The following is an 18,216-nucleotide window of genomic DNA, read 5'->3' as shown; positions in this document are numbered from 1 at the left end:
CCTTCTTCGTTAAGAGAAATTCCATGATGTATCCGTCTAATGGAGGATCCTCAAGGTAAGAGAAAAGTAATTACTTGATACTTGAGCGCCAGCGACTCCTCCGAAGTCCTGTACTGCTCCATTGCTTGTTGCTCCAGTTCATCGTATCTGGACCAAGGAGTTTTTTTACACTGACACGGTTTTGTCGTTGTTAACCCTTTGGACTCGGTGTACTTTTAATTCGAACAATCAAGAGATTTCTTTCAATCCAGATCGTATTTATATTCTATGTAATCTTTTTTACATTGTGCACGTCGAGTTGAACCTGTTTTCGAGTTGAGCTTTTTACGATTTATAGAATACAGACGAATTGAATAATATTCAAACTGTTTTGAATAACGGTATGACAATTTTTACTGGCGCCATAGAGTCACCGTTCGAGTGCAAAGGGTTAATATTAGAACTACCCGTCAGAATCACGGATTTCAGATTTTTTCATTCACAAAATTCGTGAAGTTATAGAAATTTTTTAATATGTGACGATAATTATGGAAGTGGTCTAGGTGAGAATTGCTCCAAGTCATTTATAGGTGAATTAGTTAATTTTGAAAGTGATCCAAGTCGAATTCAAACTTTGAAAACAACATTTTCGTATGAGATTCACAGAAATCTCTTACTTTTAAATTAATTTTCATTAATCAAGACTAATCAAATTCTAAATTCAAACGTTACATAATATGAAAAGATATTTTTTCATTTATTCAAATGTAATCCTTTAAATATCTGGAAACAAGAAATATATGACTTCATCATCAAATCACTTTCATAATTATGGGCACATAATATTCAATTTACACGTTACATTATTATACATGTTACATTACTATTGTACATGTATTATAACATATACATTATTATTGTACATGTTACATTTATTATATGTAGTATTGTTATCATTATTAGACTGCGGATCTTTATGCAAAATAAAAATTGTCTGTATCGATTGCAAGAAATAGAAACCAAACAGAATGGTATTTCTTCCCTTAATAATTTTAGTAGATGAGAAATCTCTTCAATTTTGAAAATGTTCCTACAATTTCAACTACTCGATTTTGCTATAAATGCATAAAAATCCGCAGTCTAATCATTATAAAGGAATATAAATCAGTCTCGTTTATTGTCCGAGACTTAGAGTACATACGTAGAGTACCTTTTCTCGAAGACGTTCTCGAACATAGCCTGGTTCGCCGCGGTGTTCGCCAGAACGTCCCTGTAGAGTCTTCTTCTGCTCCGGGTGTCGCTTTTCTCCCTCTCGCCACTAGATTTCGCGGCCACTCTGTGTACGCAAATTCCCGTTTCCGGTCTCGGACGATCGACATTCTTCCAATTGTCCTTCTCCCGTTTCGAGCTAGTCGCTGCCTTCCTCTCGGCTTTGCCTTCGAAGCGCCGTAGCTCAGGCGCCAAAGTGTTCGCCGTGATGAACTCTTTTGTTTTCGATGTACAGCCCTTGTCCAACCATCGGAGCACTTTGGACTCCGACTTCGTCGTTCGATTTCTCGTTTCCAGCACGTAGGAAGTCGGTGGTTTTAATTGGGCAGATTTCGACAAGCCTCGTTGCGCCTTCATAGCGTTCTTCGTCAGCAATATCAGGTTCTTGAAGTCCACCCCTTGATTCTTCCGTTTCTGACCGGTTTCGTGATACAATTCGACAGGGTGTTGGTAGACTGGTATCGGTATGGGATTCGATTGCAGGAACTTCTCCTGCACTTGCAGAGGATGATGAGTGATGGTCGTTCGTAACGGTTGCACCGTGGTACAGGTTGGCGATGCACCGGAAGACGTTATTTGAATCTGCGCGGCCGCTGGTATCCTTTGGTACCATTGCTGCGGAGGACGGACGAATGGCGTGGCTTCTGTTGCTGGCAGCAGCGGCATGCCAGTGCTCTAAAATCATTCATTATGTCCTTTTTATGGCTCCAGTAGGCTTTTAACCATTCAAAACGTGTGAGCGATTCGATACAGGTTTTGCAAATCAATTTCACCCTTTTGCAAATCAATTTCGCCCTTTGCAAATCAATTTCACCCATTAAGGATATTTAAAATTAATTATTTATTTATTTCGACACATGTGAACTGTGCCATTACTGCGAGGGAAACATTAGACTCGATTCTCATTATTATTTAATACTATTTAATCTCGATTAAATACATGTCTACTTTCATTTTCAAAATTTATTACAGGTTTTGTTTTTACTAATCATTTTTTGAAGATTAAGATTAAGAGAAGATAAGTTTTTAAAATTTATTAGTCAGAAAATGGCCAAAATGATGAATGAATGGGCTGGTCTCGATTAGATTAAAGTTTCAGGCGCAGAGTTTCGTGTGCTAATCTTCGACCATGTTCCGAATAAAATAAAATTTGTGAATCTGCAAACCTGGTAGAGGCAGCCAGCGTTCTCGTGAGCCCTATTGTAAGGGAACAGTTCGTTCTGGTAGCTCCTCTCGTTCAACGAAGGAAAATACTGCAGCCTGCTGTTGTGTTGTTCCTTGTTGAACCGGGCTACTGAAATTTTCGGGAAGAACTCCGGGACCTCGGGGCTGAGTACAGGAGGCAAATGTTTCCTCGGCATTCCGTACGTTTCCGTTCTCGCTGTTTGATACTCCGCCCTGAGTATCAATGGCCGATACTGGAACGCGTAATAGAATTGCTGCTGCCGTTCTTTCCCCTGGCAGTTCTGATCTCGTGAGTTGACGGTGGCTGCTGTGGCAACCGGTTGCGGATGATGACACGGCAGACGCGTTCTTTGCTGATGAGCGAATTGTGCCCGACTGCTGCCAAGTTTCCACAAACTTCGAACAGCTTCGCTGGTCACGCGAATGTGCAGTTGCATTTCCATCGAGTTCTCGATGGTGTATCGCTGATGTCCGTAACATTCGTCAGGCTTTCTCCTGGCACTTGATTCTTCGAGGGTGAATGAGAAAGGTTGATGAACAAATTTGTCAGAGTATTCTGTACGTTCACGAGAGTAGAGAGCAGAAATTAGAATTTTTATTAACGATTGCCGGATGAGCAATCTCCATTTAGTACAGCAATAAAAGGTTTAACGCGTCAGGAGTCAATTTAATATAAAATGAAGTATCTGAATAGAAAGTAGACAGAGTTTTTCATTTTTGAAGATAATCGATCGAGAACGATCTTCGAAGCATATCTGCGAAAGAAACCGCGCGAAGCATCCATGTCCTCAGTTTCCAATATGGCCGCCATTTTCTCTCGCGTGCCGTTCAATTCGCCGGAGAAACGATTGAACGGTTCTCTTGCGATAAATGTTAGATCTCGTCGAAACTGACCAGTTTGTTTAAAAATCTTGGCCTTTACTTTTTCCTTCGCAATTGCAGCCAATAACGATTTAAAAAAAGAAATTATTTACATCTCAGCTAGTAAACTAATCCTTCTAACGTCTAAAAAAAAACTCAAGCTGTTGTGGGTCGAATTTTGAATAAGTTATTCGTTTTTAAAGGGTCTACGAATATTTTGTACACCTACTTGTATGTTGCATTCAGTATGAATACATATGTATAGGACTCATCGATACCGCAGAGAACATCTATGCTTTCGATAGCGCTTCTGATATTAGTCAATGAAATATTACCGATTAAATTGATTTCTTTAGCCAAATGCGACTCGCTTCTAGCCTCATGGCTTGTCCCGATTTTCTTTTCTGTTGGGTTTAGGTTTAGCGGGATGAAACTGCATCCAATCTTTGATATGTCCTCAGGTTCTGGCGCCCTTATTGTTGAGCTCCTTAAAGATCAAGTTCAAAATATCTTTGATAGTTTTGGGTTAATTATTCGATCGAGCTCATGCACAGGTTTTTTCTTGAATTACTTGGAACAACTCTGGAGAATTTTGACAAAAATTTTTGGCAAGAGTAAATAAAAGCCAGCCTAATCTACAATAAACTATTAAAATAGGAAAGCCACGCATTTCACGAAAATTTATAGAATTTTCCTTTTATTTTCACCAGAAAATATTTTCCAGTCAGCAGAGTGAATTTTGCTGCTCGGCTGGTTTTGAAAAAATTTGTTGAACTGTTTAATGACAAAAAAAAAGGGAAACGTGATTGATAATGGGGTTATTACTCGGGGTAGCTGAAGTAAATCTGAATAAGCTGAAGTCGTTTAAAAACTAACAATTCTCGTGTCGTTTCCGGACTGTTTGAAGTTAACCAGGCGAAGAGTTTCTCCACATCCGGTAGCATCCAGGGCTCTGTGACATCCGTCCAACAGAAATTCGTGTTTGGAATATTCGTGGCATTGTCGTGGGGTTTGTAAAGGCTCTCCCGTTCCTCGTTATACTCGTAATTGCCATAAGCTGCCAATCGAGACTCCGGAATCACGTCGTGAACACGTCGTCTCCGTCGATTGTTGCTGTTCTCTTTGTACTTTTCTGTCACCTTACAATGCTGCAAGAAAGTTCTTTTTCCCCTTGAAAATCTTGCTCATTCCGAAAATTGTCCGATTAGATTTTTCTGTATTTTTTTATTTTTACAAATCAATCGGTGATCGAGGCTTTTCGTTTTCCACAAATTGAACTCGCACTACTACTAGGATTTCGCAAATATTTTGCAAATCAAATTCAATCCTTTGTAAAACAATTTCGCAATACACACAGTGGCCCACAAAAGTATAAAACAGAATAACTGTTTTATAGTTTTATCAAATGACCTGATTTTTTATAATCAATTAGAAGCATTGGTTTATGAAGTGATATGCAAAGAACATTTTCCAAAAATTATAATTTACAAGGTTACATGCAAGAATAAAACTTTTTTATTTAAGCCCTTAATGAAAATTTAAAATATATGTTTTGTAGATCTATGTTAGTTATAGACATACTGAAAATTTCATCGAAATCGGTTGACGCAGGAAAAAACGGCGATCGAAAGATGTACGATTCTGTGGATTTTAAGTAAAACTACGATTTTCACCCTTTTTTAACCGCGTGTACCTCGTGTGTATCTCAATCGATTTCGATGAAATTTTCAGTATGTGCATAACTAACATAGATCTACAAAACATATATTTTAAATTTTCATTAAGGGGGCAAATAAAAAAGTTTTAAAACATGCCTTTTTTATTTTTGCATGTAACCTTGTAAATGATAATTTTTGGAAATTTTTTACACATCATTTAGTTAACCAGTGCTTCTAATTGCTTAGAAACCATCAGGTCGTTTGGTACAATTATAAAAGAGTTATTCCGTTTTAAAGGGCGTACGAACACTTTTGTGGGCCACTGTATGTACTTTCGTTTTTTAAATTTATTTTATCAGAAAATGGCTGCAAATGAATATACATATCTACACACAATTTATCATACATTACAAAGTGAATGAATTGGTAATTACCAATTACTTTTAAATAAGTACTTGATGTGCATCTTTGCAATCTGTAGATAAGATTTTTTAATTCGTAACAATTGATTTACATTTGATTTGATTTCTTTTACAAAAACTTACTTAAAAATACTTTATCTGTAGAACGTTGTAATTGATTTTCACAAGGGTTTGCATTTGACTTGCAAAATTGTGAATTTAGAGTGCAGAACATGTGTTTGAAAATGAACGCGTGTATTTAAAGAACAATTACGAGATAATATTATCGCAGAGTTTGTACTTGATATTTTCGGGATATCAATGAAATATGAGAATTTGCAAGAAGCGGGGAACGTGTTACCTGATGCCACAAAGACTGATTCAACTTTTGAAAGGGGTCCTCCTTGTCGAAAGTCCAAGCTTTGTCGGCGATTAGGCTAATGTTCGCATACGCGCTGTTCAAGGGCTGCTCTTCGTCGTACGATGGGAATGAAGATATCATTATCTGAACATGCTAAGTTTTAGTAATCAATTGAATGGAATCGAAATAGTGTTGCGCGTCGGAACGAAAATAGTTAATAATGAATAATTCGAAATTAAAATAGTTTTGCATCGGTGTGTCATTTAATTGACGGCTCGTCGTTCTCTTGTGACAAAATATTCAATCGATACAGGAAATTGAAGTGTGTTCAGGGCGGAGTTTGCCGTTATTCGAAGGAATTTTTATTCGGGATATTTTCTCGATCCAAAATTCGTTTCGTTACTCGCCTTACTATAAATCGAAACTCTTAATCGTGCTTTATACGATATTTCTACGATTATTCATCGCTGGCTGTATCATTTTTACGATAAGTTTGTTTTTTTTTGCATGAAGGCAGCCGATGATCGATTACTCGGCAATCAGAGCCCAAGTAAAAATCTTTATAAAAATCCCTTAGAAAGACGATAAAATTTCTAATATTTTTTTTCTACTTTCATATAATTGAAACGGATCTATATAAAAAACGCATTTTTTAGATCTTCAACATAGGCCCACATTGAAAAGTTGTAAAACGCAACTTGTATGTATCTTCTATACAATCGCGACCAATTGGAATTTTTGAAAAAATTTCTTTTCGCAACATGTATAAATTAATTGCTCTAACTTCTCGGAAAAAGTTCAAATCGTATACTCTAATATTAAAAAAGTTATCGTCTTTTTTAGAGTGTCTGAAATCTTCGATTATCTAAATCAGGTCAACCTGGACCCTATCGCCCACTAGTGGGCGTTCCAGATTTCATGTTGGGCGGTAGGGGTTTTGTCCGATACTGAAGCACTTTCTTTTAATTTAATTGACTTTTACTATTTGGTAAGTAATTATTATTATATGCTTTAACTTGCTGTAACTCTGCTTTATAAATTTTATAAAGTAAAGTTACTTCCCCACTTTATAAATCACCACCACTGTGGAACCGGCGGGCGGTTAAAAAATTTGACTACTAACAGAGATACAAAAGTGGGCGGTAGGTACAAAAAACTACCCCTGATCCAAATGAACAAAAATGCCCAAGTTTAAATTGTAAAATCATGAAGTGGACGCGTCAGCAGCGTGGGAGGACGGTAGAGAAAAGAAATAGATCGACAGTTTTATTTTAAAAATGTTTCGTTCATTACAAATACGTTGATAAGATAGTACATACATACAGGCGGGATCATTCACACATTTTGTACAGCTCAGACGCACGATTATTTACAAAGAGAAAAACGGTTTCGCGGTACATAGTTTACAATATCTCGACGATCCACGGTGAGAAAGATGAGGGTCTACGATGGCGCTCCGATAGCGCGAATGAAATCAGTCTGGTAGTTACGTCTCGTTCAACGTTTCCGATGCTTTCTTCTTCCTCTACAATGACAAAAAGGGAATACATTTCCGGTGACTTCACGAAAACGTTGATTCGAGGTGTAGAAAGTTCCTCGCGCAGCTACTTTGCCCGCCTTCGACGAGTTCCGAGACGCGATCGCTTGTTATCGCGCGACCGTATCGAGATTATCTGGCACGGGCGCGTCGAAATCGTTTATATACACGAGTTGTCAAGTTCAGAAACCTATTTAACCCTTGGACGCCGGTGGCCGGGTCCGTTTTGCCCTATTCTAAGTGGTCAAGTTCTATTATATACAGGTTTTGCGCTCCAAATTCACCCTTTTCCCTACTAGCATTTATGTTTGGCATTTTATTGGGCCTTCGTTGCAATGTTGCTTGGCAATTCGTTAGAAATGTCACCTTCTTTTGCAGATGGGCCACAACTGGGCCCGTTAATATATTATTCTGATCTTCTTTTCTACGGTTATTTTTACAACAATGTATCTCTTTGAGAAAATGTCTTTTCACATCATACAGTAAATTAATTGCTCTAACTTTTCAAAAAAGTTCAAATTGTATAATCCAAAAAGTCATCGTTTTTTTAGGACGTCCAAATATTAATCGGAGTGTCACTGTATGCATTTTATATTTATTTAGACATCGTTCACGTGTGTCTAAATAGCTCCCATCGCCTGTTCCGAGCAGGGACAGAGATCGTGTAGGGAAATTATTTTTTTATGACCGTGTCGACCACGCCGACTGTGCCAAAAGTACAAAGGATGCCGAACGTAGAAAAGGACAGCATGTAAACACAGACCGCTCGAGCTTCTCGGCTCCTCGCGGGGATGTCCCCCAGTGGAAGGGGTAAGCGAAGGGACAGTGATCGTGGAAATCCGCGGGGAACTAGATCGCGACTTTACTGTATAATTTAATCCAAACAAATAAATAATCAATATTCAATATTCTTAATGGGTGAAATTGATTTGCAAAAGGTTGAATTTGATTTGCGAAGGGACAGTGATCGCGTGGAGATCCTTAGGGTGCTTTTCGTTTTGGTTTTACGTCGCTTGTTCAACTGCTATGGTTATTAAGCGACGTTGAATTTGATTTGCAAAAGGTTGAATTTGATCTGCGAAGGGACAGTGATCGTGGACAGCCTCAGGGAGCTAGATCGCAACTTTACTGTATAATTTAATCGAAACAAATAAATAATTAATTTTCAATATTCTTAATTGGTGAAATTGATTTGCAGAAGGTTGAATTTCACTTGCAAAGAGGTGAATTTCGAGTGCAGAACCTATATCTGGCAGTGTAACACATTTCTAAGGTTTAATTATTGGGGAGACAGTCCTCCTTAATAGGAACTTTAAACGGAACCAGCTCCTGAAGAACGTCCGCCATCCAAGGGTTAATACAGTGGTTCGAGTGTTCTCGGTACAGTCGCGCAATGTTACCGCCGACCATAAACTCGCGGAGGAACTCGCGGCCGACAGAAGGAATTCTCTCGGAAGTCCGTTCGTCGAATGCCTCGTTTCAATGAGAAAAGCCGCGGGTGTATTTACAAAAATTCACACGTCGATGATAAGAGAGAGTCGATCGCCTCGAGGATCCTATTATTATGGCAAGACACGGGTTACGTCCTCGGTTCTCCGGGTCGATTCCGGTGATCGACGAACCGAAGGCACGCGTCGATTCGCTTACAGAATATCTAAAAGAACGTCCATCGTTCTGCTCTCTGCTTTCGCGGCTCGCGATAAGCCGCGATGAAAGCGTGATTTCACTGTCGATTGTTAATGTCGTTGCCGCTTTTTTGGTCGTTGCACATTCCCGTTGAGCACTTTGAGTTCTTTCGTTCGAGGCACTTCTATTGTTACACTGAAGTGTTGCGCCGTCCGCACAGGGATCGAGTGGCAGTCGCATTGGTAAAACTATGACTTGTAACGCAGAGGGGATGATACAGTAATCCCGCGATCCAAGCGCGACGCAGCGTCCCGATCTAAGCCTGTCGGGATTACTGTACACGACACTTGCGAACCGCACCTTCTTTCGACGGAACAACAGTCGTACTTCACAAGTTTTTGGTGATTCTTATAGTTCGTTATTGTCCCACTGTTCTAAACGCGTTAACCCTCGTACGCTCGACAATGTGTTCCGGAGGCTGTCGAATCCTCGACAGAATGCTCGTACAGTATTCTCCACGAGACTGTGGATCTTCGTGGAAAATAAGCATTTTCTAAGCGAATCATATTAAACAGGAGCTGAATGAACATGTATTTCCCCTTCTAACAACTTCACTAAGTCAGTTTCGTATTTCACCTATTCGATTTTCCGATTAATGCATAAAATCCGCAGTCTAATGATGTCAGGTTGCTTCGATGTATTTATAAATAACTTCATGCATTTATGAGAAAAACGAGTAGGCGTCATTTAAAACAGCAAGACCGAGTTTGCTGGAAAGCAGATAGAAGAATTTAGATTTTCCATAAAGATCCGCTGTCTATTAACACCATCGAGGAACACGCGGGGGTTGAACAGTCGCTAGAGTTCCTCTCACCCTCGAAACAGTTAAACGTACTCCTCCGACGGTTTGGGGATGTTAGCTGGCAGCCGAAGGGTGCTGGGTACGCGGTTAGCGCTGTCGGGCAGCTCTGCGATGTCGATGAAGACGCCGACGAGACTGTCGAAGTTGAGTCCCCAGTTGAGGAGGTAGTCCCAGCTGAGGGCTGTGGTGGTAGTGGATGGAGATCCGTTGCTGGATGGTCTATACAATCCGCCCATGTGCGTCGATAAGTCATCATCGGAGGCGACCAATGTGCTGAGCGATCCTCGGAAAGAGCTGTCGAATCCATCGTAGTTAACGTTCGGTGGAAGAGGTGGTTTGCTGGTTTGCGAGGACTCGTTGCTTCGCTGGTTGACTTCTTCGTCGTCGGGCTTGGCGAAGGGATTATCGGACCTCTTATCCCCTACCAACGAGGTATTATCGTACTCGGAGCAGGTGAAGCTGTCGTTTCCACTCTCGTCCGTGGTCGACGAGTTCCTGCGCTCGAGTCTCTCAACTGGTGGCGTGTGTCGCCTGTGAAGATGCAGAGGACCATGAGTGGGAGGTCCTCTGGCTTCGCTGGACGAGCTGACAGCATCCAGGGTCGACACAAGACTGGAGGTCCTGGGTCTGGAGTTCAGTCTCTCGATCTCTTCAGCGGTGAGGCCCATGGGCCCCGAGGATACGTTGTTCACGGAGTTCTCGTTATTCGATTGAGGTGCTTTCCGGCTGGCCGTTGATCCAGACAACTGGCTCATGATCGGCGAGTTCAAGCTCCTCTCGCTGTTCGAGTTCAACGCATCTTTTCCGACGCCTCCCGACGACGATGTGGTAGCCAGCAAGGCGCTTTGCAGCGGTTTCCCGCTGATGTCGTGTAGCGTTAGTATCCTCGGTTGCTGTGCGGACAGCTCGCTGCTGGGAGACAATCTCGCCAGTGGTGTACTCTGCAACAGCTTCTGCGTGGGTCCGGACGGTTGACTCACGTTAGGAGGTGGTAAAGCTCTGGGCGGGAACGGACCAGCGTGTCTGTGCTGTTGCCCGGTGTGTTTGTGATGGTTGGCGTAGTTGCTGATGGGCGGCGGAGTGGCTTTGTACTTCCGCATCCCGTCCCGGTAGCCTTTGTAGTGATAGACTATGTCGATGTCGCTGGGCGCGATGGAGCTCGCGTTCTCCAGATCATAGTGCTCCGGCATGTCGGGTTCTGGATTATGTTCGTGGGAGTGTAGGGAGGATTGAGCGGGCGGTGGGAGCGGAGGATGTTCATCCCGGATAGGAGGTGACTTGGTTACCTCCCTTTCGATGATGTCCGGCCGTTGCGGTCGGTGTTCCGAGGCTGCGTTCATCTCCCTCTCTTTATACTTCTTCGAGATCAGTTCCGGACCCATGTGTCCCACTCCGCGAAGGTCCGAGGTGTCCGAGATGTACGTGTTCTCGTGACGAGACATCATATTGTCGTTCCCAGTGCCGACCAACGGGTTCCCGGTCATGATAGCGTTCGTGTTCTTGTTCACCACCGAAGGCGCGCTCTTCTCTTTATTCTGCCGTCTCAGACGGAACACGATGAAGCTGACTAAGATCGCGATCAACAGGATCACGAAGAACACTATCACCAAGGTGATCCCGATGCTCAAAGGATCAGCGGTAGCTACAGCGCTGATCCCTATAGGTCCTCTACAACCAGCGCTCACTTTCCCGTGATACAGAGCTTCCTTGAAGATCGACCCGCTCCCGTTGAACGGCTGGATCTCGTTGTTCACGGTGAAGTTGGCCAAGCAACCCTCGAAGCTTCTGGCGCCAGCGCTCTGAGCGTGGTACAAGTCTTGGCTGACTCCTCCGATCGACAAAACGGAGAGGTACGGGTCGAGGAAATCGTGCACACCGGCCGAGTCCAATTCTTCGCCGGTCTGCACACCGTCGATCAACAATCTCAGCCCTCGCAAGTACGAGTGCAATGTTAGATTATGCCAGCGACCGTCCGCTAGGCCGCCTTCGATGTTCGTTGACATGTTCACCGGGGAGCCCAGCAGCGACGAATAGAATAGCTGCCCGTTTCGAAGCTGCAACATAGCATTTATTAGAATCGTTTTGCAGGTTCTGAAGAACCTCTTTTCGAGAGAATGGGATGAAGAAATTACCTCCACGGACGTGAAGTGTTTGTTCGTGGCGGCGTACACCAGCACACCATCCGATTTCACTGTCCTGAACATCAACCCGATCGTCTTCAACGGCGAAGAGCTGCTTATGAAGCTCGTGTCCTCCGCGGTCGATCGTGTCACTCGATTCTTGTGCCACACGGTCGATCCGCCGTACAGATACTCCAGTAATTGCATCCTCCTGTGCTTCTCCGAGACCTGCGAAAGGGTACGTTTCATTTCACAGATACAGTCTTCGAAGAAGAAGTTATTCGTTTTTAAAATATGTAAAGTGGGGAATAAAGAGATGTTTCTCGTACCTTGAACTCGACGAATCCACCGTCGCTCAGGGTAACAGGTTCAACAGCAGAGTCGCAGTTGGGCGCAGTCACCGATCCACACTGACAAGTCACTTGATGCCATTTGTCGTAGCACTTGGCGTTACCACCGCAAACGGAAACAGAGTCCTTCGAGTCCCTGAGACAAGGGCTCTTGCTCGATCGAATGCAGGTAGACTTGACGCCCCGAGAGGATAGGGGATTCGACAGGTTCAAGGCTCTGCCGTTTATGGACACGGAGTGAACGCAGCCGACGAAGTCGTCTGAGTGCACCTGGCCGGGTCTTTCGAGCACAGGGTCTGCATTTTCCAGGCCACCGACCAGAAGCGGGTTGTTGTTGAAGTTCAGTGTGCTGCGAAAGAAAATCGCGGCCATTAAATCACTTCTGCAGGTCTTGCACTCCAAGTTCATCATCCTCTTGCAAGTCAAACACACCCTCTTGCAAGACAAACTCAACCTTTGTGCAAATCAATCCCACCCATTAAGAATCTATAATCATTCTTCCAAGACTCTACAATAAAAGGAGTTGTCGAAAACACAAAAGTAATGGTACCAACCCTGTGGGACCAACGTCGTCCGCATAGCAAGCGCTATCTCCGGGTCTACAGTCATCGCAAATGTCTCCGTGTTCTCTGCACGTGGAAACGCTCAAGGACACGACTCTCCCGTTCCTCGTCGCTGTCACCTTCCTCCATTCTCCGTCGGACATCGACTGTTTCGTTCGGATCGTGATTGAAGCGATGGCACTCATCGCACCACCGTACGAGAACACCACTCTTCCGTTCACCAACTCCAACACCACGAAGTCCGATCGTCCTCCAGTTTGCGGAGCATAGTTATACAACAGCAGCGCGTCCGGTTTCGTTGTTGCGAACACGATCGTGATGTCGTTCGTGTTCGAGTCCAGAGCGGGGAAAGTCATGTAGGAAAGTTCCTCGAACCCGAACGTCGACCTATCGCAGTGCCTTCCGTACCTTCCCTCCGGGCAACTGCATCTGTATCTGAATGGTTCACCGGAAATCGATTATGATAAATGCTGGGGGTGTGGGAGGACGAGATTGAGTCTAACAAGGGAGGTTAATGAAATTTTCGATATTCGGCACGTATTTCGTGATAGCTGCCAACATTCATGTTGAGGGGGTGAAAGTAGCCATGAAAGTTGGGGTGAAAATACATTTATTTTATCGAATATCTCCGAAACTATTAGGCCCAGACGAAAATTTCAGAATCCAATTTGTACGTCTTTGGAAGACGAATCTTTTAGCCCAAACTGATTTCAAAAAAAATAATTTCTTTAAAAGACGTTAATAATTAACTCGAGGATAAGGCAGGGGTTTGTATAGAGTGTTTTGGGTGAAAAACAGGATGTCGTTGATATAGAATATAGAAGAAGTGTCGTTGATATAGAATATAGAATATAGAATATAGAATATAGAACATAGAATATATAGAATATAGAATATATAGAATATATAGAATATAGAATATAGAATATAGAATACAGAATATAGAATATAGAATATAGAATATAGAATATAGAATATAGAATATAGAATATAGAATATAGAATATAGAATATAGAATATATAGAATATATAGAATATAGAATAAAGAATATAGAATATAGAATATATAGAATATATAGAATATAGAATATATAGAACGATTATAAGATTATGGAGCCATAGTGAATCTGGAGTTCGAAGAGTACGAATAAGAATGTCGATGAAGGGAACTTACCCAGGTTTCTCCCCCACGCACAAGCCCCCGTAAAGGCAAGGATTCGGCCTGCAGGAGTCGGTGACCGCCTCGCAATGGTTCCCTCTGTAGCCAGCACGGCACAAACAGAAGAAACTGAAGCTGTCAGGACTCTTCCTGCAGGAGCCACCGTTCCGACACGGATTGCTCGCGCAGGCATCGCCCCGTTCCAATTCGCAGAGCTTCCCATCGCGATCGATCGGGCAGATGCACTGGAAATCGTATCCCAGACGCCGACACTGTCCACCCTGAAGATTATCAGAAGATTATAGCATTATCAATAACCTCGGTACAAAAATTTGGAGGAAATGTATGAGAAGTTTTGACACTCACCAGTAGACAGGGATTCGGAGAGCAAGGGTCCTGCCTCTTCTCGCATCTCTCGCCGGTGAACCCGTCGCGACACTTGCAGGTCATCTCGTGCATCATTCTCGGCGACGTCAGGATCAACGCCTGGCTGTCGATGATCCTCGCGTCGTCGTAGATCACGAGTTTGTCGCTGCACGTACCACCGTTCTCGCAGGGGATGTGCTTGCACGGCGAGTAGCCGATGGTGAACGTTCTTCCTTCGAGGAGAGACCTGATCTTCTCGGCATTCTGATTTAGCAGCTCGATCACCTCGTATTTGCTACGATAGCCTGTGCGGCGGACCAACAATGTGTTAATTACAATCAGTCGTAATACGTAATCAAAAGTTCAATTAAAAAAGTATCTTGATTTGAGAATGATAGTGAATTGGAATGTACTTAATGCAATCGACGTGCATGATTCCAAATGGGGAGGATGTTGTTCATGGTGCACAAGGGCTAATAGAACTTCTCTTGTCGACAGCAAGGACCTGTCGCGTCTCGAGACTATGCAGAAAGTTTGAAAGGAGATGAATGTTACCTTGAGACGTCTGCACTGCAAGGTGAATGTTCAAATCGGACGCGTTCTCTCCGAGGCTGAAGATCCTCAATATGTCTCCTCCCTTCAACGCTTCCTTCTGCAACACGTCCAACAGGGCACGGTAATTCTGGCTCAGAAAATCCCTGGCGGTAAGCTTGGACACCTGCAAGGTGACGCTGTTCTCGATCGTGGTGTTCTTGAACACGAGGAACTCCACCGAAACCGTGGACACCACGTTCGGATGGCGACCGTCGCTTCCGGAAACTGTCAGAGAGTGTCCAGTTCCTACATCGAAAGCAGAGCAGTTAGAAATTTGTGTCTTAAAAAAATCTGCAGGGTGTTCACGAAGTAAAACATCGGTGAGTCTAACCTGGAGTGATTTTCTTCGTGTGAAGGTCGCAGGCGGTGGGAATGCTAAGGATGTTGGCACTCGATTCTTGAAGAATTTTGCAAGAATAGGAACCGGTGATGTCTGGATCGCTCGGATGAACATCGGCGATCTTCCCCAGGGGTATTTCCTGGTTGAAGGAGTGGACGATCACGTGAACCGATCTGGGTGACGATGGACTGTCGTTTTGATCCGTCACGATCACCGTTATCGTGTGCTCGTTCCTCATTCGAGGAATTCCCGAGTCCTCCACTTCAACCTGAAAACACCAAGCAAACTTGTCACCTTTAAGATACGTGTCCAACTGAGAGTTCAGTTGCTCTCGAGAGTACTCTGAATATTTGAGAATACTTCAGAAACGATTTGCTCTCGTAGATTGACGCAAGAGTCAACTCTTGGAAAGTCCACTCAGGCATATGGCCATTTGAATTTCATTTGAAACCGCAAAAGCAGGCCACTGTGGGAAGCTTGCGCGCTAGGTTGATCTTTTATCTAGCGATTGTGACTACGGAGAAGCCCCAACTTTGCGAGTTGCAACCAGATTCACGCGCAAGAGGAGTCTCCCGCCTTGATAAAAGATAACAGTACACTCACCACAAGATCCAACTGGGGCATCACTTCCCTGTCCAAGCTCCTAGTGGTCTTCAACACCCCGGTGTGCTTATCCAAAGTGACCATGTCGCTCTGTCTACCGCCCACGATCTTATAAGTAAACGGTGCTCCGTTCGGTGGTAGGTCAGGATCGGTAGCGCTGAGAGTCATCACGATCGTGCCAGCAGGTTCATTCTCGTTCACATATCCGACCATCTCTGGCGGATCGAAAACAGGTCCATTATCGTTGATATCGAGCAACTCGATATGAACCACAGCGGTTCCTGTTTGCGGCGGTGATCCAGTATCGATGGCTCCCACAGTTAGATCATAAATGGGTATAGTTTCTCGATCAAGCTGCTTCGCTGTCTCAATGTCTCCAGTCTGTGGATCGACTTTGAACGCTTGGCCAATGTTCCCGCCGATGATGGAATAAGAGAATTGATTGTTCTGAGGCCTGATGTCCTTGTCGATAGCTCTGACAGTGAGCACTCTGGTGCCGTGAGCTGCTCCTTCCGACACGGTAGCGTCGTAAGAAGTCTGAAGGAACTCTGCCGGATCGTTGCCGTCCTGGATCGAAACGATCACTTGGGCCTCGTCGGTGTCATTGCCGCGAATCCCACCTCCGTTCTTCGTCATCACAGTCAGCACCACTCGGTTCTGCGTCTCTCGGTCCAATCTCCTCGAAACACGGATGATCCCAGTCTCGGATCCGATCGAGAACCCGCGATCGTTCGACGATCCAACGAATAGATAGTAGACTCTACCGTCTTCGCCAGTGTCCTGATCGGTAGCCTGCACCAGACCCACCGACGTGCCAACTTCAGCACTTTCCGACACGTCCATGTGAAACACTGGCTGGATGAACTTCGGATAGTACTCGTTCACCCCTGTGATGTGCACCGCCACTGTCGTGAACCCGACCATCTGTGGATTCGAGTCTGGATTCGCCGCGACGATGTCCAGCGTGTACTCGTTCGCTTCTTCGTAGTCGAAACTGATCTGAGAAACGATCTCTCCCGTGTCCTCGCGAATCCGGAAGTGATCCTTGCCGGTGCCGCCCAGGATCTTGTACTGAACCACTGCGTACTTGGGGGAGTCGATGTCTTTGGCTACCACCTGAAAATAGTAACACACTTAAAATAGTAGGGAGTCGTTGGCAAAGGGTTAAACCAGTGCCGGAAGAAATGTTAGCGACCAACTGTTTATTTACCTTGTAAACGAAGCTGTTTGGTGGAGAGTTCTCCGGTAAGTAAGCTTCGTAGACGCTCTGATTAAACGTGGGCGGGTTATCATTGATATCGGACACGTTGACGATCAGCGTGGCAACAGCTAGCTTAGGCTCGAAGCCCAAATCCGTGGCGGTGATGTTCAGCCTGTACTCTTGCACCAGGTCATAATCGAGAGGTTCGAGTATAGTGACCGCGCCGGTAATCGAATGAACGAAGAACTCGTTTCTCTCGTTGCCAGCGGATATTTTGTATCTGATCATGCCATTGGGCCCGTAGTCTCCGTCGGTGGCGCTTACAGTGAGAATGGTGGTGTTGATTGGTTCGTTTTCTGGTACTCTAACCTGGTATCTAGCCGCTGCGAATGTGGGAGCGTGTTTGTTCTCTCCGGAGATGACCAGGGTCAACGAGACCTCGTCTTTTTGTGGAGGGACGCCTTTGTCGAAGGCGCGAGCTTTCAACGAGAAGTTCGTGCCGACCGTTACGTTGGCCAAACTGTTCCGAACGTAGACCCAACCGGTTGTCTGATCGATGTAGAAGTACTCGGTGCTGTTCGCGTTCACCAGCGAGTAGCTGATCTCGGCGTTGACACCGTAGTCTGCGTCGTCGTTGGCGACCAGCTGGATCACTCGCTTGTCGATGCCATAATTTTCGGGGACGGGGTACAGGTAGGATCTCTGCTCGAATCTCGGAGGATTGTTGTTAGCATCCACTATGCTGACGTGGACCACCGTTCTCGATGACATCGGCGGCTTGCCGTTGTCAGTCGCGACCACAGTCAACGAGTACAGGTTTTCTGGAGACGATGGACGATGGGTGTGCTTGTAGCGCAACGTTTTTTTGCTGAACACGTCTCCCGTCGCTGGATCAACCATGAACAGGTCGGACGGCTGCAGCAAGCTGTACGATATCACCGAGTTTGGACCCTGCTTGTCCCGATCGATCGCAGCCACCTGACCAACGTGCGCAACAGGCGGTTGCAACTCCGGGAAGTGGAAGTGGTACGACTCCGAGTCGAATTCGGGAGCGTTGTCGTTCTGGTCCTGGATCGTTATGGATAAAGCTGTTGCGCTCAGCCATGCTCCGTCTGCTGCTACCAACTGTGTAAAAAGATTAGAAGAATTTAGAAGTTTGTTATTAGCTGGAAATTCAGTAG

General features: G+C 44.4%; 2 protein-coding genes across 2 annotated transcripts in view; both read right to left on the bottom strand.

Moving 5' to 3' along the window:
• Positions 1 to 50: 50 nt before the first annotated feature.
• LOC143208536 (uncharacterized) lies at positions 51 to 6,507 on the bottom strand. Its single transcript, XM_076422992.1, has 7 exons — positions 5,655 to 6,507; positions 5,387 to 5,427; positions 4,119 to 4,464; positions 4,002 to 4,068; positions 2,415 to 2,989; positions 1,190 to 1,923; positions 51 to 147 (listed from the first exon to the last, which is right to left on the bottom strand). Exons 1-7 carry the CDS (start codon positions 5,853 to 5,855, stop codon positions 51 to 53), a joined length of 2,061 nt encoding a protein of 686 aa, XP_076279107.1. The 5' UTR covers positions 5,856 to 6,507.
• Positions 6,508 to 6,981: 474 nt separating this feature from the next.
• Ft (cadherin-related tumor suppressor fat) overlaps positions 6,982 to 18,216 on the bottom strand; it is a 150,494-nt gene continuing 139,259 nt past the window's right edge. Inside the window, exons 13-22 of the mRNA XM_076423424.1 lie at positions 17,045 to 18,160; positions 15,835 to 16,950; positions 15,223 to 15,499; positions 14,853 to 15,137; positions 14,298 to 14,602; positions 13,947 to 14,212; positions 12,764 to 13,207; positions 12,189 to 12,558; positions 11,872 to 12,087; positions 6,982 to 11,793 (exon numbers count right to left, since the gene is read on the bottom strand). Of these exons, the coding sequence (XP_076279539.1) occupies positions 9,763 to 11,793; positions 11,872 to 12,087; positions 12,189 to 12,558; positions 12,764 to 13,207; positions 13,947 to 14,212; positions 14,298 to 14,602; positions 14,853 to 15,137; positions 15,223 to 15,499; positions 15,835 to 16,950; positions 17,045 to 18,160 (6,426 nt within the window). The 3' untranslated portion in view covers positions 6,982 to 9,762. The remainder of the gene's footprint in view (positions 11,794 to 11,871; positions 12,088 to 12,188; positions 12,559 to 12,763; positions 13,208 to 13,946; positions 14,213 to 14,297; positions 14,603 to 14,852; positions 15,138 to 15,222; positions 15,500 to 15,834; positions 16,951 to 17,044; positions 18,161 to 18,216) is intronic.

Source organism: Lasioglossum baleicum, chromosome 5, assembly GCF_051020765.1.
Source record: "Lasioglossum baleicum chromosome 5, iyLasBale1, whole genome shotgun sequence".
In the NCBI taxonomy this organism is placed as follows: Eukaryota; Metazoa; Arthropoda; class Insecta; order Hymenoptera; family Halictidae; genus Lasioglossum; species Lasioglossum baleicum.
This window is presented reverse-complemented; position numbering and strand designations above follow the sequence as displayed.

Excerpts from the sequence above, each read along its gene's own strand:
- LOC143208536 (XM_076422992.1), bottom strand. The coding sequence starts at position 5,855 with ATGATATCTTCATTCCCATCGTACGACGAAGAGCAGCCCTTGAACAGC. Across the intron at positions 5,428-5,654 it reads TGATATCCCGAAAATATCAA|ATTGCAAAGATGCACATCAA; the intron begins GTACAAACTCTG and ends TCTTATCTACAG. Across the intron at positions 4,069-4,118 it reads TTTACTTCAGCTACCCCGAG|TTCAACAAATTTTTTCAAAA; the intron begins TAATAACCCCAT and ends GTCATTAAACAG.